This window comes from Balaenoptera ricei, chromosome 9 (assembly GCF_028023285.1).
Source record: "Balaenoptera ricei isolate mBalRic1 chromosome 9, mBalRic1.hap2, whole genome shotgun sequence".
In the NCBI taxonomy this organism is placed as follows: Eukaryota; Metazoa; Chordata; class Mammalia; order Artiodactyla; family Balaenopteridae; genus Balaenoptera; species Balaenoptera ricei.
In genome coordinates, this window is record NC_082647.1 from 114,213,887 (window position 1) to 114,235,734 (window position 21,848).

The window sequence follows — 21,848 nt, forward strand, 5'->3', positions numbered from 1 at the left end:
GTAACACCCCATGGGACACTTGAGATTGACTCAGAGATCATCATCACCCGAGAAAGGCAACTATGTGAAGTGATGGATGTTTTAATTAGCTTGGTTTTGGTAATCATTTCACAACGTGTGCATATATCAAATCATCACATTGTACACTTTAAATATATATAATTTTATTTGTCAGTAAGATAAAATAAAATGAATATTTAATGAAAAAAGAAAGAAAGGATACCTGGGTCAAGAATAGAGCTAAGCAATCCCACCTTCCCCTGTGGAAAGGCTGTCTATTCAGTTGAGGGCTTTCTAAATCCACATCACCTGCCTCCTCTCACTGGCCTTATTGATTTTCAAATCTTTCTTCCTCATAGGAATTCAGTGATACGAGTTCAGAAGGGAGGATAGATGAAAATCAAAGAACCAGTGACAGGTCTATGCTTAGAGAACATCAAGTCCAAGAACTTTAAAATCAGCTATTTTTAAATTATAAATAACATTTTTATTTGCAGTGACTGCAGAATTTCGACAATGGTAGAAAGTCAGATTGCTCTGATTCCCAAATTTTCAGTCTAGGTCTATCTTTTACAAACAGAAACAACCAATTCTTTCTTGCAGTTGATATTTTAATTAAATCATTCCTCTGGACAGCATTTTAGCTCTGTGGTGGCTGCCGATGAATTTAACCAGTGCCAACAGTGAAATGTCATAATAACAGCTGTGAAGACACCCATACCCATGGCCGCTGCTCCGTTCTCCTGCAGAAATACCAGCACCGAAATGGCCACATGCAGCACCATTTCAGAGACCCTGGAAAAGGTGAGGCTGACTGGCGGCCAGTCTAAATGTTCCAGAGCTGATAAGGAACTAGAAGCAAAGCAGAAGCAGAGCACCATCAGCAACACAGGTGGCATCCCCGTGACCGGCCCCGCCCCGCGCAGGACATGGCTGCAACTCACACGTCCGCACTCCCCACTCCCGGGGCTGTCAGTGCGACCCTGAGTCCCTGGACCAGGAACCAGACACGAAAGATAAGTGCTCTCCTGTGTTCACCCGGGCAGCCGACGGGCACAAAACGCCGTCCCCTCAGAGAAACCTGTGCGCAGCAGCCTGCTGGCTCCAAGTTCCCACTCTCAGCCTGACACTCGGGGCGGGGTGGGGCACCTGCTGCGGCGCCCCTCTCCCTCCCCCTCCCCCCACTGTCCTCCCCCCCCGCACCCCCCCGCCTCTGGCTGTGTCAAGGCTTCAGTCACTTGTTTTCACACTGCTTCACAGAACAAGGGAGCCCACATGTCTACAGTGTTAATTCTGTTTCCTAAGAATCAATATCTTATAACTAATTACAATGAAACTTGTAAATTAGAAAATCCGTTCAATCCAAGTGGGAACATGTCTAGTTCTTTGCAACACCAGTAATGCATAAGTTGTGCTTCAAACAGGCTATTTTCTGGCACTTCTCGCTGAGGAAGCACATCCCTGTGTAGGGAAGGGTCTCCCTAGATAACAGAATGCTTCTGGAACCTGGTTCCACATGCAAATGCTTAATCTCTATGAACGCGGACTTTCTTGATACTTGTGCCACCAACGTAAAATGTAGAAATACAATTAATGCTGGAGCTTATGTGGCTCAACAACTACCACCAATACCTTCTAATTTCAAAGGCTGTCTTGCTCTGATGGGGGCCCTCGGGCTCTCGTGTCTACTGCTGACAGCCCAGGGCTCAGGGCAAGAGGCCAAGGGAAGCACACCAACCACATACAAATATTCACGTTATAAATCAAACCAACACATGTCAACTATGCCCCGCTGTCCCATGTTGGCACACACACCTTCATAACAAATTGCGAAGCCCTGTTCAACTTCAGAATGTTCTGATCCTCAGAATGTAATGCGCCAGGGGTGGGAGTCCTGGTCCCAAAGCCGACCCCTCCCCAGCCTGCCCCCCAGCTCTGTCTGCACCTCAAAGTCCTCGTGTACATGTGTGGACACTCGGCCTGCACATGCGAGCACCATCCACACTCCTGCCAGCAGCTGCCGCTGGACACCCCGGGCCTTGGGTGCACACTCCAGTGAAGAGAGATGCCCTCAGTGGGCTCTAGACCTGAGGGCAGGGAGCTCCAGGGTGGGGGGCTCTGTGGACACACTCCCTTGCCCCATGGGCTTCCTGAGCCGTGGCTGCTGCAGAGGCCAGAGTAGGGCCCCCTTTGGAGCAGGGACCCCTCTCACCCTGGCCTGGGGGTGGTGTTGGCCGCTCCCACTGATGGCAGATAAAACAAGTAACAGTTAAAAATCTGGAAAGAATCTCAACTTTTACTAATAAAACACCATATTCATACAACAGGTTTACACAAAAGAGTTCAACTGGAGAACAAAAAGACCATGTTATTAAAATGTGGGAAACCCACCATGGGAAGGGGTCATCTCAAAGGTCACCCCTGGGTAACGTGGGGTCAGGTCCATTGAAGGAGACCAACGTGCTGCTCACTGAACCGCAGCAGAAAGAACTGAGTTAGCAATTCTGGGTAATATTTGGGGACACTGCAGCAGGTTTTACTAAGAAACTAAAGTATCATGTTCATGTCACATCTCCAATAATGAAAAACTTAGAAACAACCAAAGACCAGTTATAAGTTATCAAGAAAATTACAGTCTATGATACTTTATCAAAATGGAGAGTTATACTGATAATGATCATCTGAAGACTATCAGGACATAGGAAACATTAATGATATAATGTTAATTTTTTAAAATCCGGGAGCACATGCCCTGAACATCACTGCACTTAACGTAAAATATTTATACAGGGAGATGAGGGGCAGGCGTGGAGATGCAAGGGTCCAGCCATTTTCAGGTGACATCATTCTGCATGGTTTTCTTGTATCAATCACTCAGAGAAATATTTTCCCATTAAAAAGTGAGGAGGAAAAACCAAATCACCTGTAATTAGTTATATTTCTCGTTTTCATTTACCTCAGAACCCAGCGGAGTACGTGTCCTCCCCCGAGGAGGCCAGCCGTCTTCCACATGGACATTGTTTGCATAGAGTCTTGGCAGTAAAAGTAGAAAATCCCAGACGGGGGGCTGCCGGTGAAGACTCTCCAGCTTGGCGATCACCTCCTCAGTCTTACTGAGATCCATCTGATAGAGCAAAACACCAGGTAGATGATGGGGAGGCAGGGCTGCAAAAGCTGTGAGAACGCAGAACCCCTGGAGTCCAGAGTTGTGCCTAGTAGGTCACGATTTTGAAAAGACTCGATTTTAAAATTACTCTGTTAGGTTGGTTTTTCAAATTTTGTGGAAGTTTGGACAGGAGAAGAGAGGTAGAGGTCTGTTTTTGTAACAAGCTGAACCAATTTCTAAGATTTTGAGATAGATTTTGTAAATAAATGATAAACTGTTCATATCTGGACAAAACTGGAACAGCTACTGTTATTTGGGGTTTTTCTGTTATTGCAGCTGAACACAGTCATGACTGATATAACTGAGTACTTCCGTCTACACAAAAATCCCTCCTCTGTCCCTACCATGACACCAAAAATATGTCCAGACATTGTCAAATGCCCCTGGGAAAGCAAAACGTCCCCCCATCAATAATTAGTGCCTTAACTGAAGGCTGTGTGCCTAACGCTAGTCAAAGGTTTGTGCCAAACACAGGAATCTCCAACCTAATGAGATCAGGTGGACCGCATGCCTGTCTTCTAAAGCCACTCTCTCTGGGTCACCCACCAACACCCGGCCTCAATGCCCACCCTCTGCTTTTCTAAACCCAGAGCCTTACTTGAGAAAAGTAAAACTCGTCTTTCATCACTCATTCATCTCTTGAGTGATTCTGGTTGTCTCAAATACAGCTTCTACACAGTGTTACTAACAATCAAAGCATTAAAAAGACATGTTTGAAAAATAAATTAAAATCAATGTTTTGAACTTAACCATTGTGGATGAAAAATGTTGCCTGTCGTATCAGTAAACAAGGGGTGTTGCATGGAGAAAAGCAGGACACTGACCACAGGTAGCTGAGGCGCATATCCAAGGAATGATTTCAGCGAGCCCAGACTCTTGCATCTTCCCATACATAGAAAAGTGCTGAGTTTGTTCACTTAAGATGCTTGTTTTTTCTTTAATTTACAGTACTCTTTTGGTGCTCTGACTACCTGGTTTTTGGTGCAAAAACTCCTATACATCCTGGCTCCTCCCTGACCTCTTCAGAGGAGTCCCTCAGAGCGATCAGAGATTTTGTGTCCCGGGCTTAAGTCCTCAGAAAATCCAACAAATAAAATGTAATTCTCAACCTTTAGGTCGTGCATTTTTTTTCAGTTGACACCACTATGTCTCTGAAGATTAAGTTTCAAACTTTTGTTAAAATACTCACTGTTAAAAAACTGGAGCCACAAGAAGAATCTACAATAAAGATGTCAGAGGTATTAGTTCAGTCGGCAAGCAGAAAGCATGTGCCGAGCAGCTATTCTAGTTCCAAAATCAAATGGACGATCACAGAGTCTTGATTACACAAAACCGAAGAATAAATCTGAAGGAAACAGTCACTTTCGACTTCCAAAACACATTAAGTAAATTCCTGGAAAATGATTTAACTAGTAAGCCAAATTTCAACAATTTGCCAAAAAGTATTTATTATCTTATCAATCTCTAATCCACAGGCATTGTGAGCATTCTGGACAGGATAGAGAGAGTGAAAGGAAAATAAAGAAAAACAATGAAAGAAAAAAGTTAAAGAGGGAGAGAAAAGTGAAAATATGATTTTTCAGATTATATTTGGAATCCGGTTGTGATAAAATAAGAAATGTATGTTGGTCTCTGCTCTCAGTTCCTAACACAGGCTCCTAAACTCTCATCATTTCCTGAGGGATGGGTGAGACAGGAGCATCTCTTTTTATACTAGTCCTTGTTCCCTACAGGAGAGCTTCTAAGGCTCTTGCAATCTACCAAGTGACAAGAGTGCCTCTGAACGCTAATGACATGCTTGGGGCTGGGGCCCCCAGATGGCTTCAGTTCTGAGACAGGCTGGGACCTGGGACCTTTGCTGCAGTGCTTGCACCTGCACCAACGTCTCCTGGAGCAACAGATACAAAGAAACTATAAGGGACTAAAAATAACTGCACGCCTGCACAGTTGGGGCAAATATGAACAAGATACAGAAAGGCCAAAACCAAGCTGCCGCTTCAGAGGTGTCAGGAGCAAAAGCAGGGTCCCGCACACAATCCCCGTGCAGGGCACCACCAAGGGGGTGGGTAGACCACCCAAGCATCCCTGCTGGCCCGACCCCAGCACCTGCCTCCACCCTCACCACATTTAAGTGACCAACTCACCACTCCTGCCCCCGCCAACGGGAGCGAGCAAGGGCATCGGTTACTTGCTCTCGCTCTCCCTGGTGCAGCAGAAGCCCCAGTAAAGCCTTGCCTGGGTTTCTCACCTGGCCCCTTGTCCATTCCTATTGACTGAAGAGTCCAAGAGCCCAGGTCAGTAACAATTAGAGTTGGAACTTTCATCTCCCACCCTCCAACCCCGACCTCCAGGGAGTGGAGAGGGGCTGGAGATGCAGTGTATCACCAGTGATCTAACCAGTCACGCCTACCTAATGGAACCTCCACAAAAACACGAAATGATGGCTTCAGAGAGCCTCTAGCTGGTGACCACATCCACACACCACGTCCAGAGGGACAGACGCCCCGAGCCCCGGGACCCTCCAGACCCTGCCCTGTAACTTGCTCATCTCGCTGTTCATTTGTAGCCTTTATGATAAACCGCTAATAGCAAGTAAAGTGTTTCCCTGAATTCTGTGAATCATTCTAACAAATCACAGGACCTGAGGAAGAGTTGTGAGAACCCCCGATTTACAGCCAAGCTGGACTGAAGTGTGGAGACCCCGGGCACCCACTCCTTGCTATTGGACTGCAGTGAGAGCAGCCTTGTGGGGCTGAGGCCTCAGCTACGGGGTCTGTTAGAACCGGATTAAGTCACAGGACACCCAGTTGGGGTCCACGAGAACTGGGAAGTCGCCTGGTTTGGAGAACCCACACATTTGGTGCCAGAAGTGCTGTGAGCAGAGGCGGTTTCCTTTTACACATAAACCATGGGAAACGGCTCAGACAGCAGCAAACTGAAAATCAAGTGGGGTTTTCACCTCAAGATATTAGCTCCCCCTCTAACAGAACGCTGGAAACCTCGCTGGAAAAAATTTTATGAAAGTAGAATGACCCCATGACAGAACCTCATATAAGAAACCCATCCTTGGGTGTTTAAGCTACTCTGGTTTTTTGTTGTTGCATTTGGGTCCATTGTGGACAAAGCGGTCCACCCTGGACAAAGGCGCTGCTTCCTCTCTTAGGAATAACACATAATGTTTATTATCTCCTCTGAAGAGCTCTTTCTGTATTTTCTGCCAAATGCTTCATTCTATTTTCTTGTATATATTCCATGGGAAAAAAAAAAAAAATATATATATATATATATAAATTCGAGGTGGGTACTTAGGGTTGCCAATCTAGCAAATGAAAACATAAGATGCCCATTTACATTTTTACTTTAAGTATGTAATATTTGGGACATACTTACAGTAAAATGTTATCTGTTGTTTACCTGAAATTCACATTTAACTGAATGTCCTGTATTTTTCTGGGTGCTGTAGATGGGGTAGTGTTAAGAAAACAAAAAAAAAAAGGAAAGGACAGGATCGCTGTGCCCCGGTTTATTGATGAAGTCTGTAGGTATTAACCTGGCTGTGTGAAGACAGTCAGTGAGCTGCCCCTCTGAGGGCCAGGCTTCTCCACTTGTCAACCCAGCTCGTCAAAACCTATATCCACTGAACTTTCTTTACTGGGGATTTACAAAGAAGAGTTGACCTAGACTGTAGACATGCTTCATCGTGAACAGAAATAATGCAGCCCAATAATCCAAAAGGTCTGTCATCAAAGCAAGCTAATCATGAGGCCAGAATCACAGTGTTACTAACAAAGAAAGACCAACCAAGTCTACAGGGAGGAGGAAAGGAATCGGAAGTGTGTGCGTGTCTCTGTGCATGTGTGTGTGTCTGTGTGTGTCTCTGTGTCTGTCTGTGTATCTGTGTGCATATGTCTGTGTCTGTCTGTGTTTCTGTCTGTGTGTGTGTTTGTATCTGTGTCTGTGTGTGTATGTGTGTCTGTGTGTCTGTCTGTGTCTGTGTGTCTCTGTGTGTGTGTGTGTTTGTGTGTGTGACACCTGGGGACAGATTTTAAACACAGAGGAAGAGGGAGCGAGAAAGGACGTTAGCAACGGAAGAAAGAGAAGGAGAAGGACCAGTGGAAGGAGGGGCCCTGGACCCTCGGAGACAAGGGGGAAGGGCTGCAGCCCCTCTGAAGGTTGTGCCCCAGGGCTGTGAAGGAGGGAGCGGAAATGCAGCCCAGGCTCCCAACCTGCCCCAGGTGCCGGGCCTCGTCCCTGGAGGTGGGTGGCTTTTTCTAAGACCCACAGCGATGGCCGCTGGAGGGGGTATGAAACATGAACAGGATTTTACAGACATCCTGTGTTGTCACGGCCTCACGGGGCCCCACCTAAGCCTGTGACCAGGGATGGGGTGGAGAGTTTCAGAGATTTACTTGCCTAGGGTCTTGGATCTTTCTACCCAAAGTTTTTGTAAGTTTCTCGCCTTGTCCATCATTTCATAAACTTCCTGGGCGAGGTCCTATACCTCCTTTAAGAAGGCCAGGTCATCAACTTTCTTGTGAGCTCCAGCTGCAGTTGGGAACCTAGAAGAACTTTAAAGAATTGGAGTAAATACCCGAGTAGAACTCTTCTACAGGCACAAGTTTCCTCAGCGTTTAAGGTTCTTCACACCCAAGGCCAAAGTGTTCTCAACTAACCCTGTGCCCATGTACACTTCCACCAAAACTCCAACAGCCCACTTTACTGTATCTTCGTCCAGAATGGAATTTGTCATTTTAAAAAACTGTGGCCAATTTAAAATTAGAAAGTTGTCCTCAATCGCTTTATTATCTGTGAGGCTCAACCATTTAATATGTTTACTAGTCACTTCATCTTTTTCACTTATTCAACACATATTATACCACTTCCCCTGAACAAGGTGCTGGGAGCCAACCCAGCAGTGAACAGGGGCCCTGCATGCGGAGGGAACGGGACGAGCCCCCAGTGACGCCTCGTTATTACAAATGCCCGTTGGGTCGAGGCCCCAAGGACAGTCAACCGCGGTGAGATGGGGAGTGAGCAGGAAAGTCTGCAGTGGAGGGAGGGTGGGTCGCCCCCCGCCACGGCATGGGGAAGACAGGGTGTCAGGCAGAGGGACCCTTGGGGGACGTCCAGGGAGGGTCTGGGGGCACCTCCCTGTGAGCGGTCAGTTGGGGGGCAGAAGCCGGGGTGTTGCCAAGACCCGAGTTCGCGGTCATCTGGACACCAAGGACAGAAGTCAGGCTCGGTCACACAGGCTGGCAAGCAGGAGGGGGTGCCACCCATGCTGGCTGGTCAAGGCCGAGGCCCCGTTTTCTGCTGGGATGTTCCCTGTCTTCTCACGCTTGAAACGCAGCTTCCCTTTATCGAATTTGTAAGAAACATCCACTCCAGGTTTGGTTTTGTTTTGTTGCCTTTAATTTTATTTTAGCTTTGAGTAATTTGACTACTAGAAGACACTAGTAAATGTGAAATGTGTAAACAATAATGTCCATCAGAGCAGTGATCTAAAAGAGCAAGATGTAGGCACAAAGTAAATGTCCAGTTCTAGGAGAAGAGGTAAACGCATAACAGCACATGCTTGTGAAAGGATTTCCTTTTGTCTTTAAAAATGGGGCTCCTGGAAACAGACTCCTGCAGAGAGAGTCCGACTCGAGTGGGCTGATGGACCACTGAGGGAGCCTGTGAAGATACAGACTCTCAGCCTCACCTCCCACCCGCTGCCTGGAGCCTGTCCAGGACCCTGCATTTTAACCCATGCCCCCTAGTGGTTCTAGTACAGGCGATCCTGCGCTCACCCCATGGTGTGGGGAAAGGCACACTGTTAGAAAAGAAATGACAGGCCCTGGATGTAGTCCCCTGTGCTAAAACCAAGACTTAATACCTAACCTAACTGCAGTTACGGCCTTCCCCAGGAATATAACCCTGGGCGGTGTGAAATGTTCTGATCAGCACCAAAGAGGTAATCCCTTCCACCCTCCAAAGAAGGATAATTTGCCACATAGGCCCCTTCTGTCCCTGACACAGGTGGGTGACCTAAGCCTAAAATAATCTTATTTGTTTGTGGCTTCCTTGTCTTGCCTTTAAAAACCTCTCCCTTTCTGTAGCCCTTTGGAGCCCCTCTACCTACTAGATGGGAAGCTACCTGATTCATGAATCATTCAATAAAGCCAACTCGACCTTTAAAATATACTGGGGTGAATTTTTATTTTAAAAACATTATGTAATTCTAATGGAATGTGATGATTAAATTGCTATGTTTTTTCTTAACTTTATACATATCATGTATGGGGGGAAAAGATTTCTTTTCTAGTAAACAAGAGAAAACGTTCTCACGACCTTGAAAATCAACACTATCTACCATGTCTACGTCTGATCTCAAATTCAGTGGGGACTTATCTTAATCAGAAAGAAAACACTGATTTAAAATAAAATAGGGAATCATTTCACAAGTTGCTGAAAGCCTGTTAAAGAAAGTCGGTGTCCAGTTACATTTAGCATATCCAAGAGGAAAAAAAGGGGGAAATTTTTCTTGATTAAAAGATTATAGAACCCATGAGATTTTTTAAAACTCCCAAACCCTTTATTTTACAAATTTCCACACACGGTGACTGAAGGAAGAGTTGTCAACAGGTAAATCCACCACCGAAGAAAAGCAAAGCTGCATCATCCCCCCCCCCCCACCAGAGACTGTCACCACCTATAAGGAAGTAAAGGAGGGTCAACAAGGGTTTAGTGACGAATAAAATAAATTCAATGCCTCTCAGGTCAGTCCACTCAGAGATGAAGAGATGAGGCCCAGAGAATCAACATGAATTTGCCAAAAGCAAGGGGCTGGATAGGGCAGAGCCAGGGCTAGGCCCTGATAGCCCAGCACTGGTTACACTTGACGGAAATCTCACTGTTTAAAGTGTGGTCTTCACCATGAGTGGCTCAGAATTCCAAAAGCAGAAGGAATCAGTTATTACTTCTGTTGTGGCCTCGGATTAAAGGATAAAAATGACCCCTGGAGGCTGTGGACAGCACTCTCCTGCCTCACCCACACCTGATCTCCCCCCGGGAACCACAGAATCACCAGATCATAGAGACTGATGTAATTCAAGGGGAGTTTCCCTGTAATAACGACCTGGTTTTATGTTATTTTTCTAATTATTATTCCAAAATTACCTCAATTTGTCCTTAAGACCAGTTATGAACTATTACTAACATGAGAAGTGTTTATAGCAGAAAACAATACATAGAAAATCCTGGATTAAATGTGTGTGTGTGTGTGTGTGTGTGTGTGTGTGTGTGTGTGTGAGAGAGAGAGAGAGAGAGAGAATGAATTCTGCAGCCCCAGGGAAATCCCAGTGTTGTAATAGGTTTTGGGTGGAGACCAGTTTCCTCCTTCCTGAGTCCCTTTCTGTGGTCTTTTTATCAGGCGACATTCCTCCCTGCCTGGTATGGGAGGAGCCGTGAATGGAAGAGGGGGACAAAGAAGATCTGATGCAGGAAGACAAGAAAAGGTCTCCTACTGGTCTGGTGGCCCTCAGACCAGTAGGAGACCAGACTCTCAAAGGGCCAGGAACCATCCAGCAAACCCTGTGCGATTTCAGTGAAGGACCTGAGGACAGCAGAGGTGGGAGGAGTTGCTCAGGGCCCTCCCTCAGTCTGCAGATGAGGAAACGGAGGCCCAGTGAGGGTCCCCCAGAACCAAAATGCTTCTCAAGCAATGTCTCCCTTGGAAAGTCATCTTTAAAATGGGATCATAACATGAGCCACCTAATAGGGTTGTCGGAGGGTCAGCAGAGGGAATCTGTGTAAATTAGCACAGAGTCCAGCTCCCAGCTCTCTTTAAAGAAGAATAAAGGGCAGTAATAATATAGCTGATTCTGGGACAGACACATTTTCAGCATAAGAGCTGCAGGAATAAGCAAAGAAAGCTAAAGCAATATCATTATTGTTTCTATGATAAGCTGTGCTAATTTTTCTTATTGGTTTACAAATGAGACAAGTTCTTACAGAATTAGAATTATTTCTTAAGACAACCAGATCTAAATGTAAAAATAATTTTCCTAAGAACGCTGTCTTGGGTTCCCCACAGCTGCCTTGTGGCCAGTAAGGCCAGCCAGACCCCACCTTCACTGCCCACCTGTAACTCAGGGCAGGTGCTTGCAAGGATGTAAAGGCTTTTGAAACCTGTAATAGGTCTAGGGTTTAAAAGAGAGGCAAAGTTTGAGGAACTCCTATCTGAGGAAAGAAGAAAGCAAACAAGAAGTCTTTGGGACATTCTTTAGATCTATTTTTTTTTTAATCCAAACTCCAGACCAGACACACTGGCTACACATGCTTAATGGAACTTCAGAGTCTCTGTCCCCAGCACCCTCTTGGTTTCCCCTGCTCAATTCTCACCAGGGATTTCCAAGCCAGTCCCCAAATTGAAGAGCTCCTGTGTTTGTTTTCAGGGTAGGCTGGGGAAATAAGACCTGCAGTCTACTTACCAGTATTGTACCAATGTCCATTGCCTGTTTTTGTTGTTATTGTTGTTTTTAATATTTTATTTATTTATTTATTTGGTTGTGCTGGGCCTTAGTTGCAGCTTGCGGGCTCCTTAGTTGCGGCATTCAAACTCTTAGTTGTGGCATGCATGTGGGATCTAGTTCCCTGACGAGGGGTCAAACCCAGGCCTCCTGCATTGGAAGCACAGAGTCTTAACCACTGGGCCACCAGGGAAGCCCCCATTGCCTGTTTTGATATTGTCCTATAGTTATATAAGATCTCACTATTTGAAGAAGCTGAACTTGATGTACTATTTAACAACTTCCTTTGCATCTATAATTATTTCAAAATGAAAGTTAAAAAAATGAGCAAAGTCAAATAACAAATGACAAACTCCAGAAAGAATATTTACAACTCATGTCACAGATAAAGGGTTTAACTCCCTAATATGTAAAGAGTCTCTAGAAATCAAGAAGAAAAATAATAAACGAGAGAAAAATTGACAAAGGACATGAAAGATATTTCACAGGAAAGTAAGTATAAATTGTACACAGAGATATGAAAATAGGTTCAACATCCCCCATAATGAGAAAAATGCAATTAAAACTGCACTGTTATATCATTTCTCATCAAGAAATTAATGAGAAATCAGATTGGCAGAAATCTAAAACTTGGACAAGACCCTCTATTGGCCATACTAGAGAAAGAGATAGCCTCATATTTTGGAAGATAGAGTGCAATATATTACAACCCCCATATAGGAGCATTTGGAAAAGGCCATTAAGATAAAAAATGTATTTACCACTTGACCTGCAGTTCTGCTTCTAGGAATGACTCCTACAGATACATGTACACTAGTATGAAATTGCATAAACCATTAGAAAAATACAACAAAAGGTATAGTTCATAAGTCAATAGTAGAGAAACATTAAAGAATAAGAAATATTCAATTTACATAAACAAAGGCAACAAAGAGGACAATAGGAGTACAAACGAGATGGCAAAAGTAGAAAACAAGTGCAAAATGTAAATCCAATATATTAAAAATAACTGGTCTAAACACTAAAAGGCAAAGATTGTCAGACTGAATAATAAAGAAAGAACCAACTATATGCTGTTTAAATTTTAAATATAAAGAAACGGATAGCCAAAAAGTAAAAAAGATGGAAAAAGAGATATCATATAACACTAATCAAAAGAAAGCTACAGTACTTATGTAAATATCAACAGTAGACTTCAGAGAAATACAACCAGGGATAAAAAGATTATATATCACTTTATAATATATTATGTATTATGCATTATAATATAATATTTTATATAATGGATGTAATGTAATGTGTATATTGTATTTTACATGACACATTGCATATATAATGTGCTGTATGCATGATGTATAATAGAGATAATTGGATAAAATTATATCATGATAAATGAGTCAATATGAAAAAGATTTAACAATCCTAATGTGTATGCACTTATACCAGAGCTCTGAAGTAAATGAAGCAAAAACCAGTAGAACTGAAAAGAAAAACAAAAAAATCCACAATTATGATTGGAGATTTCAAATCCTCCCTTGATTATTTATAGAACAAACAGAAAGTCAGTAAAGATACTGAAGACTTAAACAACACTCCACCCAACAACAGCAGAAGGCAAGTAGTCGCTTTAGGTAACATTAAATATTTATCAAAGGAGATCAGATGCTAGGGCCATAAAATGAGTCTCAACAAATTTAAAAAGACCTAAATCACATAGAATTCTCTGACCACAGTGGAATTAAGCATAAATTAGTAATAAAAAGATTTCAGGAAAATCTTCAAATATTTAGAAGCTAAACATCTGACCTACAAATAACCCATAAGTCAAAGAAGAAACCACAGTAGAAATCAGTTAATATTTTTAACTTAATGCAAACAAAAATACAGCAAATCAAAATTTGTGAGATGAAGTAAGGTAGTGCTCAGAAAGAATGATAAGGCTTTTAATCTTTATATTAGAAAAGGTATAAAATCGATGATCTAAGTTTGAACATAAAGAAGGTAAATAAAGAATACATTAAATTGTAAATAAAAGAAAAAGCATCCAGATAAGAAAGAACAAAGTGAAACTGTATTTCCAGGTGACGTGATCATGTATGTAAAAAATTTTAAGAGATATATTTAAAAGCCACTAGAACTGATTGTCCATATTTAAAATTTTTTAAACAATACCAAAAAACACAAACTATTTAGGAATACATCTAACAAAATGTGTATAAAACTGAAAACTACAATAACATTCCTCAGAGACATTCAAGAAAACCTAAATAAATAGAGAGATATATTATGCTCATGGATTAGAAAACTCAATGTTGCTAAGATATCAATTCTCTCCCAACTAATCTACAGGTTAAATGTAATCCCCTGAAACAACTGGACATCCACATGGAAAAGAATGAAGCTGGACCCCTTCCTCACACCACACACAAAAGTCAACTCAAAATGGAGCATACACCAAAATATAGGAGCTACAAGTATAAAGCTCTTAGAAGAAAACATAGGAGTAAATCTTCATAATCATGAGTTAGCCAAAGCCTTTTAGATATGACACCAAAAGCACAAGCAACAAACGAAAAAATAGACAAGTGGGACATTAACAAAATACAAAACTTTGTGCTTCAAAGGATACAATTAAGGAAGTGGAAAGACAACCAACAAAACAGGAAAAAATACATGTGAATCATATATCTGTTCAGGGACTTGTATCTAGAATATATATAGGGCTCTTACAACTCAGTAATAAAAAGACAGATAACCCAATTAAAAATAGGCAAAGAATTTGAACAGACATTTCTCCAAAGGAGATATACAAATGGTCAATAAGTACATGAAAAGACTATCAACATCATTAACTATTAGGAAAATGTAAATCAAAACCACAAGAGTTACCACTTCATATGGCACCACAGACGTGAACAGCTATAATCTGAAGGAAAGAAGCATATGTACTGGTGAGCATACGGAGACACAGAACCCTCAACACTGACGGTGGGAGGGTAACATGGCGGAGCCTTTGGAAAACAGCCTGACAGTTCCTTAAAATATTAAGTATAGAATTACCATATGACCTCGCGTATACTCAAGAGAAAAAAACACATGCCCATACAAAAAACTGTCCAAGGGTAGCACATGCATAGCAGCATTATTCATAATAGCCAAAAAGTAGAAACGACTCATATGACCATCAACCTCTGAACAGATAAACAAAATAATATGGTATACAATGGGATGTTAATTGATCAGCAATAAAAAGAAGTACTGACACCTGCTACAACACAGATGAACCCATGAGACATTATGCTACATGAAAGAAGACAGTTACCAAAAACCCAGAGTTGCATAATTCCACTTCTATAAATGTCCAGAACAGTCAGTTCTACAGAGACAGAAAGTCAGTTTGCAGATGCCTGAGCCAGGAGCAGGGGAGACAGTAGAAAGGGAGTGAGAGCTAATTCACACAGGTTTCTTTTCGGAGTGATTCAACATTTTCTACAGTTGATTGTGGTGACAGTTGCACAACTCTGTAAATATTCTAAAAACTATTTAATTTTATGCTTCAAATGGGTCATTTTATGGTATGTGAGGTAAATCTCTATAAGGCTATTTTTTAACGTAATCCTCATCAAAATCCCAGCAGGCTTTTTTGTAGAAATAAATAAGCTGATTTTAAAATGTATATGGAAATTCAAAGAAGAGCTAAAATACTTTTGGGGGAAAAAAAACCGAAGCTGAAGGACTTATAGTACCTAATTTCAAGACATTTGCTCTAAAGCTATAGTTAGATTATTGGCCTAAGGACAGTCCTAAAGACCATTGAAATAAAAGAGGGCAAAACCAGATCTACATGGTATTATCACATCAATTGGTTTTCAACAAAGGTGCCGACAGCATTTAATGGGCATAAGATAGTCTTTTCAACAAATGGTATTAGGACAACTGGACAACCATATGTAAGCTAAACCTCAACACTTACATCATATATAAAAATTAACTGAAAATGGATCGTACACCCAAACAAAAGCTAAAATTACAAAATTTCTGAAAGAAACTGCAGTGGGCAATTGTAATGATCTTCAATTAGGCAAATATTTCATTGTTAGAGAAAAATACAAAAAGCACAAACCAGACATACAGATGGCCAAACGGCACGTGAAAAGATGCTCAGCATCACTAATTATTAGAGAAATGCAAATCAAAACTACAGTGAGGTATCACCTCACAACAGTTAGAATGGCCATCATCAAAAAGAAGAAATGCTGGAGAGGGTGTGGAGAAAAGGGAACCCTCCTACACTGTTGGTGGGAATGTAAATTGGTGCAGCCACTATGGAGAACAGTATGGAAGTTCCCTAAAAAACTAAAAACAGAGCTACCATATGACCCAGCAATCCCACTCCTGGGCACATATGCGGAAAAGACGAAAACTCTTAACTGGAAAAGATATATGCACCCCAATGTTCATAGCAGCACTATTTACAATAGCCATGACATGGAAGCAACCTAAATGTCCATCAACAGATGAATGGATGAAGAAGATGTGGTACATATATACAAAGAAATATATACAATGAAATATTACTCACCCATAGAAAAGAATGAAATAATGCCATTTGCAGCAACATGGATGGACCTAGAGATTATCATACTAGCAAAATAAGTCAGAAAGAGAAAAACAAATATCATATCACATCACTTATACGTGGAACCTAAAAAAAGGATACAAATGCACTTATTTACAAAACAAATAGACTTACAGACATAGAAAATAAACTTATGGTTATCAAAGGTGGGGGAGAGGGATAAATTGGGAGTTTGGGATTAAAATATACACACTACTATATATAAAATAGATAATCAATAAGGACCTACTAGAGTTCCCTACACAGGCAACTAAACTCAATATCTTGTGATAACCTATAATGGAAGAGAACGTAAAAAAAGAATATACACATTTATATATATATGTATAACTGAATCAGTTTACTGTACACCTGAAACTAACACAACATTATAAATCAACTATATTTCAATTAAAAAAAGATTTTTTTAAGGCACAAACCAAAACAGAAAAAAGTGATAAACTGTATTTCATCAAAATGGAAAAACCTCTGCTCTTCAAAAGACAGGTCAGAAACTTGATGGAAATATTCACAATACATCTTTCTGATAAATGATTTACAATCAAAATATATAAAGAACTCTAAGAATTCAGTAAAACCAAAAATTAAAAATTAAAAAATTGCAAAAAGATTTGAACAAGCACTTTATACACAAAAAATTCAAATGGCCAATAAACATACAAAAAGACACTCAACATCATTCATGATTAAGGAAATGCAAATTAAAGCTATAATCATATCACACTTAACAAAAAATATGCATGGCTTTTATGCAAAAATATTGTAAAGCTATAAGGTAAATTAAAGGATGTGCTATGTCATTGGGTTTGACGTAACTCCAATCAAAATCCCAATAGAGTTTTTTAATTGACCTTGACAACAAGTTTGTAAAATTTATATGGGAGAACAGAGACTTCCCTATATATACTATTGAAACTACGTATAAAATAGATAACTAATGAGAACCTACTGTAGAGCACAGGGAATTCAGTGCTCTGTGGTGACCTAAATGGGAAGGAAATCCAAAAAAGACGGATTTATGTATACGTAGAGCTGATTCACTTTGCTGTACAGTAGAAACTAACACAACATTGTAAAGCAACTATACTCCAATTAAAAAAAAAAAAAGACCTCGGTCTCAGACACCACTAGGCCTGGGAGGAACTTTGTTCTTGGCCATCAGCGTCCAAGGCTCTGAAACAGCCTGTGGTTCTCAGGACGTGGAAAGAGGCATCCCCAGGCTGTGGGATCACCTGGTGTCAGCAAGTGGAGGTGAGGATGCAGAGTGGATGGGGAGGACAAGGGCAGAGCTCTTTCCCGATGTGGAGACTCCAGTGTGACTGCTACAGCCAGAGCAATAAGGATGGGTGATTGTTACCTCCCACCACGGAAGGGCTTCCTTACCACCTACTTTAACACTCACAACAGGAGAAGGAGGTGAGTGAGAAGCAGATGCAGAGACGGTAAGGAATTTGCACAGATGCACACAAGAAGTGACAGGGCAGGTAGAGTATGGGTGCAAAGCCCCACTTTTCCGACTTCAACTACAATCAAATTTCCCACTCTGAGCAACGAAGAGATATAAGAAAGACCCAAAATGGAAACTCTGATCAGCCTCCATCGCTTCTAATTTTCCCAGGAAGGCACTTTCTTCTCCACACATGCAAAAAGATCACCAAGTATTTCAGGGTTATGATTTTAGACTACATCCAAATGATTTTCTTAATATCATACTTTTATATTACCTCTCTCAAAAAATGTAAGCACTGTTGACAAATATTGTACCAGATGTGTCCAAAATTATCTAGAAACTTTTCATTCTCTTCTTGTAACTTACAGTTGAAAGATAAAGATCACATATTTTAACAGGCTTTACACTTAAATATTTTAGATTGTGCAACACCAGAAAGGACAGAGGAAGCAAAGCCAGATTATTCACACGAGAAAAACAAACTATCTGATGAATCAGTCACTTCCTTTCTTTCCTAACTCCACCGAGAGAAGTTTCCAGAGCCTTCAGGGTGCTCTAAGTTAAAACCCCCTTTATTTTGACTCTTTTCACACAAAATACCTCCCACTCTTTCTCTTTTTGGTCTTTGGTGCAAACTGCTGCCACAGGCAAACACAAGTCTGGTTCATCATCCAGAGTCACGACAGCTACTGTCACCGGGTCCAGGTGAGTGGCTAGATTGTATCTCAGCTGCGAACAGGATGCTGGTCCAAAACAGCACAGCAGGAAAAACCCAGTGGGTAACTCAAACAAATACTTGTTTTTGGGCATTTGGCACCAAAATGAATAGCTGGCTAAGCAGGTAATTTTGAGGTCAGAGTTTTAACCTACAGAAAACAAACTATGACAAGCAAATGGCATCTGCTAATCAGCGATCACTTTGTGATTCTTTTAACAGCAGTGGAAAGTCCTGCTACTGGAAATGAACCACTACTTGGGGTTGCTTTCATGTGAGTCTGAATTTAATAAAACTGATTTTCTAGTAACTCTAAATTCTGTGTTTTTTATGATCTCTGGCTCATCCCAAATTATGGAAGCTGTACTAAAAGCCTCGTGCCTGTTCTATGCAGCATCTTCCCATGAATTCTGAAGAGGATGCTTGTGTTTCTCTTACCAAAAATGCTGCTCTGTGGCCCATTCATAGCTTGTGTTCCTGCACCTCGACCCGGTGTTGCAAAGAAGGCCTTGGACAAAGGGGAAAACGCCCCGGCTGGGCAGATCCCGGGGTTGCAAATAACCTGGGTGTGGATACAAGGTAGAAATGAGTCATATGATTGGTCCCAGAAATGGAATACCTAGTGAGTTCAGTCACATGTAATACCATGCTGTTATACTACTAATCCTGTTGTTTATTTAAAGGAGATCTGAGCAGTCCAACAGAAAAAAGAAAAAAGGTAAGAAACCGTTTGCAATAACCCCTTTCCCCCAGGGTCTGCACACAGGCTTCAAGAGAGGACGGCTCTGCCTGGCCGCATCTTCCCGCCAGAGGAGTGTCAATATCTCTGTCAGGCACCCTCACCTCCAGATGCTGTGAACAAGCCGTGGGCGGGAAGAATCAGAGCAGACATTTCCTCTCGTCTCATACAAAAAACGGAGGAATTCTTAGCTTGGGAAATTTTTCAAGTCTCATACACCTTGGATTCTTAATGTTTAAGTGTAGTTGCTAAAGATGATTTAATGCAAAGATGTTTAGAAAAACCGGATAGGGTCCAAGATCTTTCAGGATCTTTCCACTTCTTGGAGAAAAGGGAACCCTCCTACACTGTTGGTGGGAATGTAAGTTGGTGCAGCAACTATGGAGAACAGTATGGAGCTTCCTTAAAAACTAAAAATAGAATTACTATATGACCCAGCAATCCCACTCCTGGGCATATATCTGGGCAAAATCATAATTCAAAAAGAGACATGCACCCTAATGTTCATAGCAGCACTATTCACAATATTCAAGACCTGGAAACAACCTAAACGTCCATCGACAGATGAACGGATAAAGAAGATGTAGTACATATATACAATGGAATATTACTCAACCATAAAAAAGAATGAAATAACACCATTTGCAGCAACATGGATGGACCTAGAGATTGTCATACTAAGTGAAGTAAGTCAGATAGAGAAAGACAAATACTATACGATATCACTTATATGTGGAATCTAAAATATGACACAAATGAACTTAGTTATGAAACAGAAACAGACTCACAGACATAGAGAACAGACTTGTGGTTGCCGAGCATGTGGGGGGGATTGGGATAGATTGCGAGTTTGGGTCAGCAGATGCAAACCATTACATATAGGATGGATAAACAACAAGGTCCTACTGTACAGCACAAGGAACCATATTCAATATCCTGGGATAAACCATAATGGAAAAGAACATGAAATAAAAGAATGTCTGTATGTGTATAACTGAGTCACTTTGCTGTACAGCAGAGATTGACACACATTGTAAATCAACTACACTTCAGTAAAAAAATTAAATTAAATTAAAATAAGCCACTTTCCTCCATAAAATGCTGGTCACATGTGCCCCCCACTCCCCCTTCACATCACCATATGGACGGAAGAGTCGGGGTGCTGACGAGTGCAGACAGCTCGGCCAGCACTAACCCAGCATGCAGTAGCTCGTAAAACCCTGATGAAAGTCTTTCCCCTCCAGTCTGGTTTGGTCTGGGCGATAATCTTACTCTCTGGGACTTGGGAACCTGCTACGCCCAGCATTGAGCTCAGTGCTTTGCCTGTGACAGTCAGTAAATGTTTGATGAATGAAGGAAAGACAAATGAGTAGGCTTCTAAGCTGAAGGGGCAGGGGGGTTCTCAACTCAGGACCCGGCCCTGTCCTAGCACTGGAGACCACGAAGGGATGGGGTCACATTCCGGCTAGTAACTGTGATTTCTGTTCCCGTCTCCCTCAGGGACACAGCAGGAATGGTGGTCACCTCAACGGGGTGTACAGTAACATTGGCCACCCCAGGACAGCGGGCGTTCGAGGGACGGGCGTGGATGTTTGCTGGTTATCTCCTCTGGGCCACACCCTGTGCCGGGCACAGACTCGGGACTGGCTTTCCCACTGAGTCCTCGGTGCAGCCCTGAAGGCAGGTAAAATCGGCTGCCTTTATGGAAAAGAGACTCACAGGGCTAGACCCCACACCTGGGCTCACACATCGGGGGTGGCAGATGGGGCTTCAAAGTGTGGTCCTCAGTGATTTGGAGTCAGGACCCCACTGAGACTGAGACAAAGGCTTCTCTTCCCTGCATACAATCATCTGCGTCAGCCTCTAAAAATCATCTCCGATGTCCCCAAGGCCACTTCTTCGTCGGGACTGTACTCCTGACAGAAAGTAAGAGCTTGGGTAAATGCTTCAGGACGGGCATCATCCTTTAGCATAAGGAACATTCTAGGCTGCTGGTCCCACGTGCCAGGGCTGCCCTGTAACACACGGCGCTGTAGACTTGATGCTCTGTTATCAATGATGAAATCACTCAAGATCTTCATCAGCCGCTGCTGACTGGGGTCTGGCCCTCAATCCTTGATGGCACGTCGTCCACCTGTGACACCGACGTTCCCACCTGCTGTCTTGCCCCCAGCAGCGGCCCTGCCTTACTTCTCCTGCACTTTGTTCCCTGACCCCAGGGCCCATGCAAAGCCCTTCTGTTTGTTGTCTCTTTTCACTTTCATTTTCCCCTTGGCCTCCCCCCTTCCTGCCCAGCCCTTGACGCAAGCCAGCACCCAGTGCGCTTGCTACAGGTCCTCAAATATACATGCATGCAACCTTGTGAAAGGAGCTTTGTACCCTTGCATTTTTAAAGTATATAAATGACCCGCTATTTTTTAAAGAAGACTTTTCCAAAATACCCCTGTCCACTTTCAGAATGCATATTTAGATCAAGACTGACAGTTGAGGACTTCCCTGGCGGTCCAGTGGTTAAGACTCCATGCTTCCATTGCAGGGAGTGTGGGTTAGATCCCTGGTTGGGGAACTATGATCCCACAAGCTGCCCGGCGCAACCAAAAAAAAAAGACTGACAGTTGATATAACT

At 42.4% G+C, this 21,848-nt stretch overlaps 1 protein-coding gene across 1 annotated transcript in view; it reads right to left on the reverse strand.

The window, feature by feature from the left end:
- The window catches only part of ABCA13 (ATP binding cassette subfamily A member 13), a 326,117-nt gene extending 306,742 nt beyond the window's left edge, over positions 1-19,375 (reverse strand). Inside the window, 7 exon segments of the mRNA XM_059932550.1 lie at positions 722-852; positions 945-991; positions 2,957-3,124; positions 4,356-4,384; positions 7,580-7,734; positions 18,922-19,045; positions 19,327-19,375. Coding sequence (XP_059788533.1) covers positions 722-852; positions 945-991; positions 2,957-3,124; positions 4,356-4,384; positions 7,580-7,734; positions 18,922-19,045; positions 19,327-19,375 — 703 coding nt within the window.
- Positions 19,376-21,848: the final 2,473 nt, after the last annotated feature.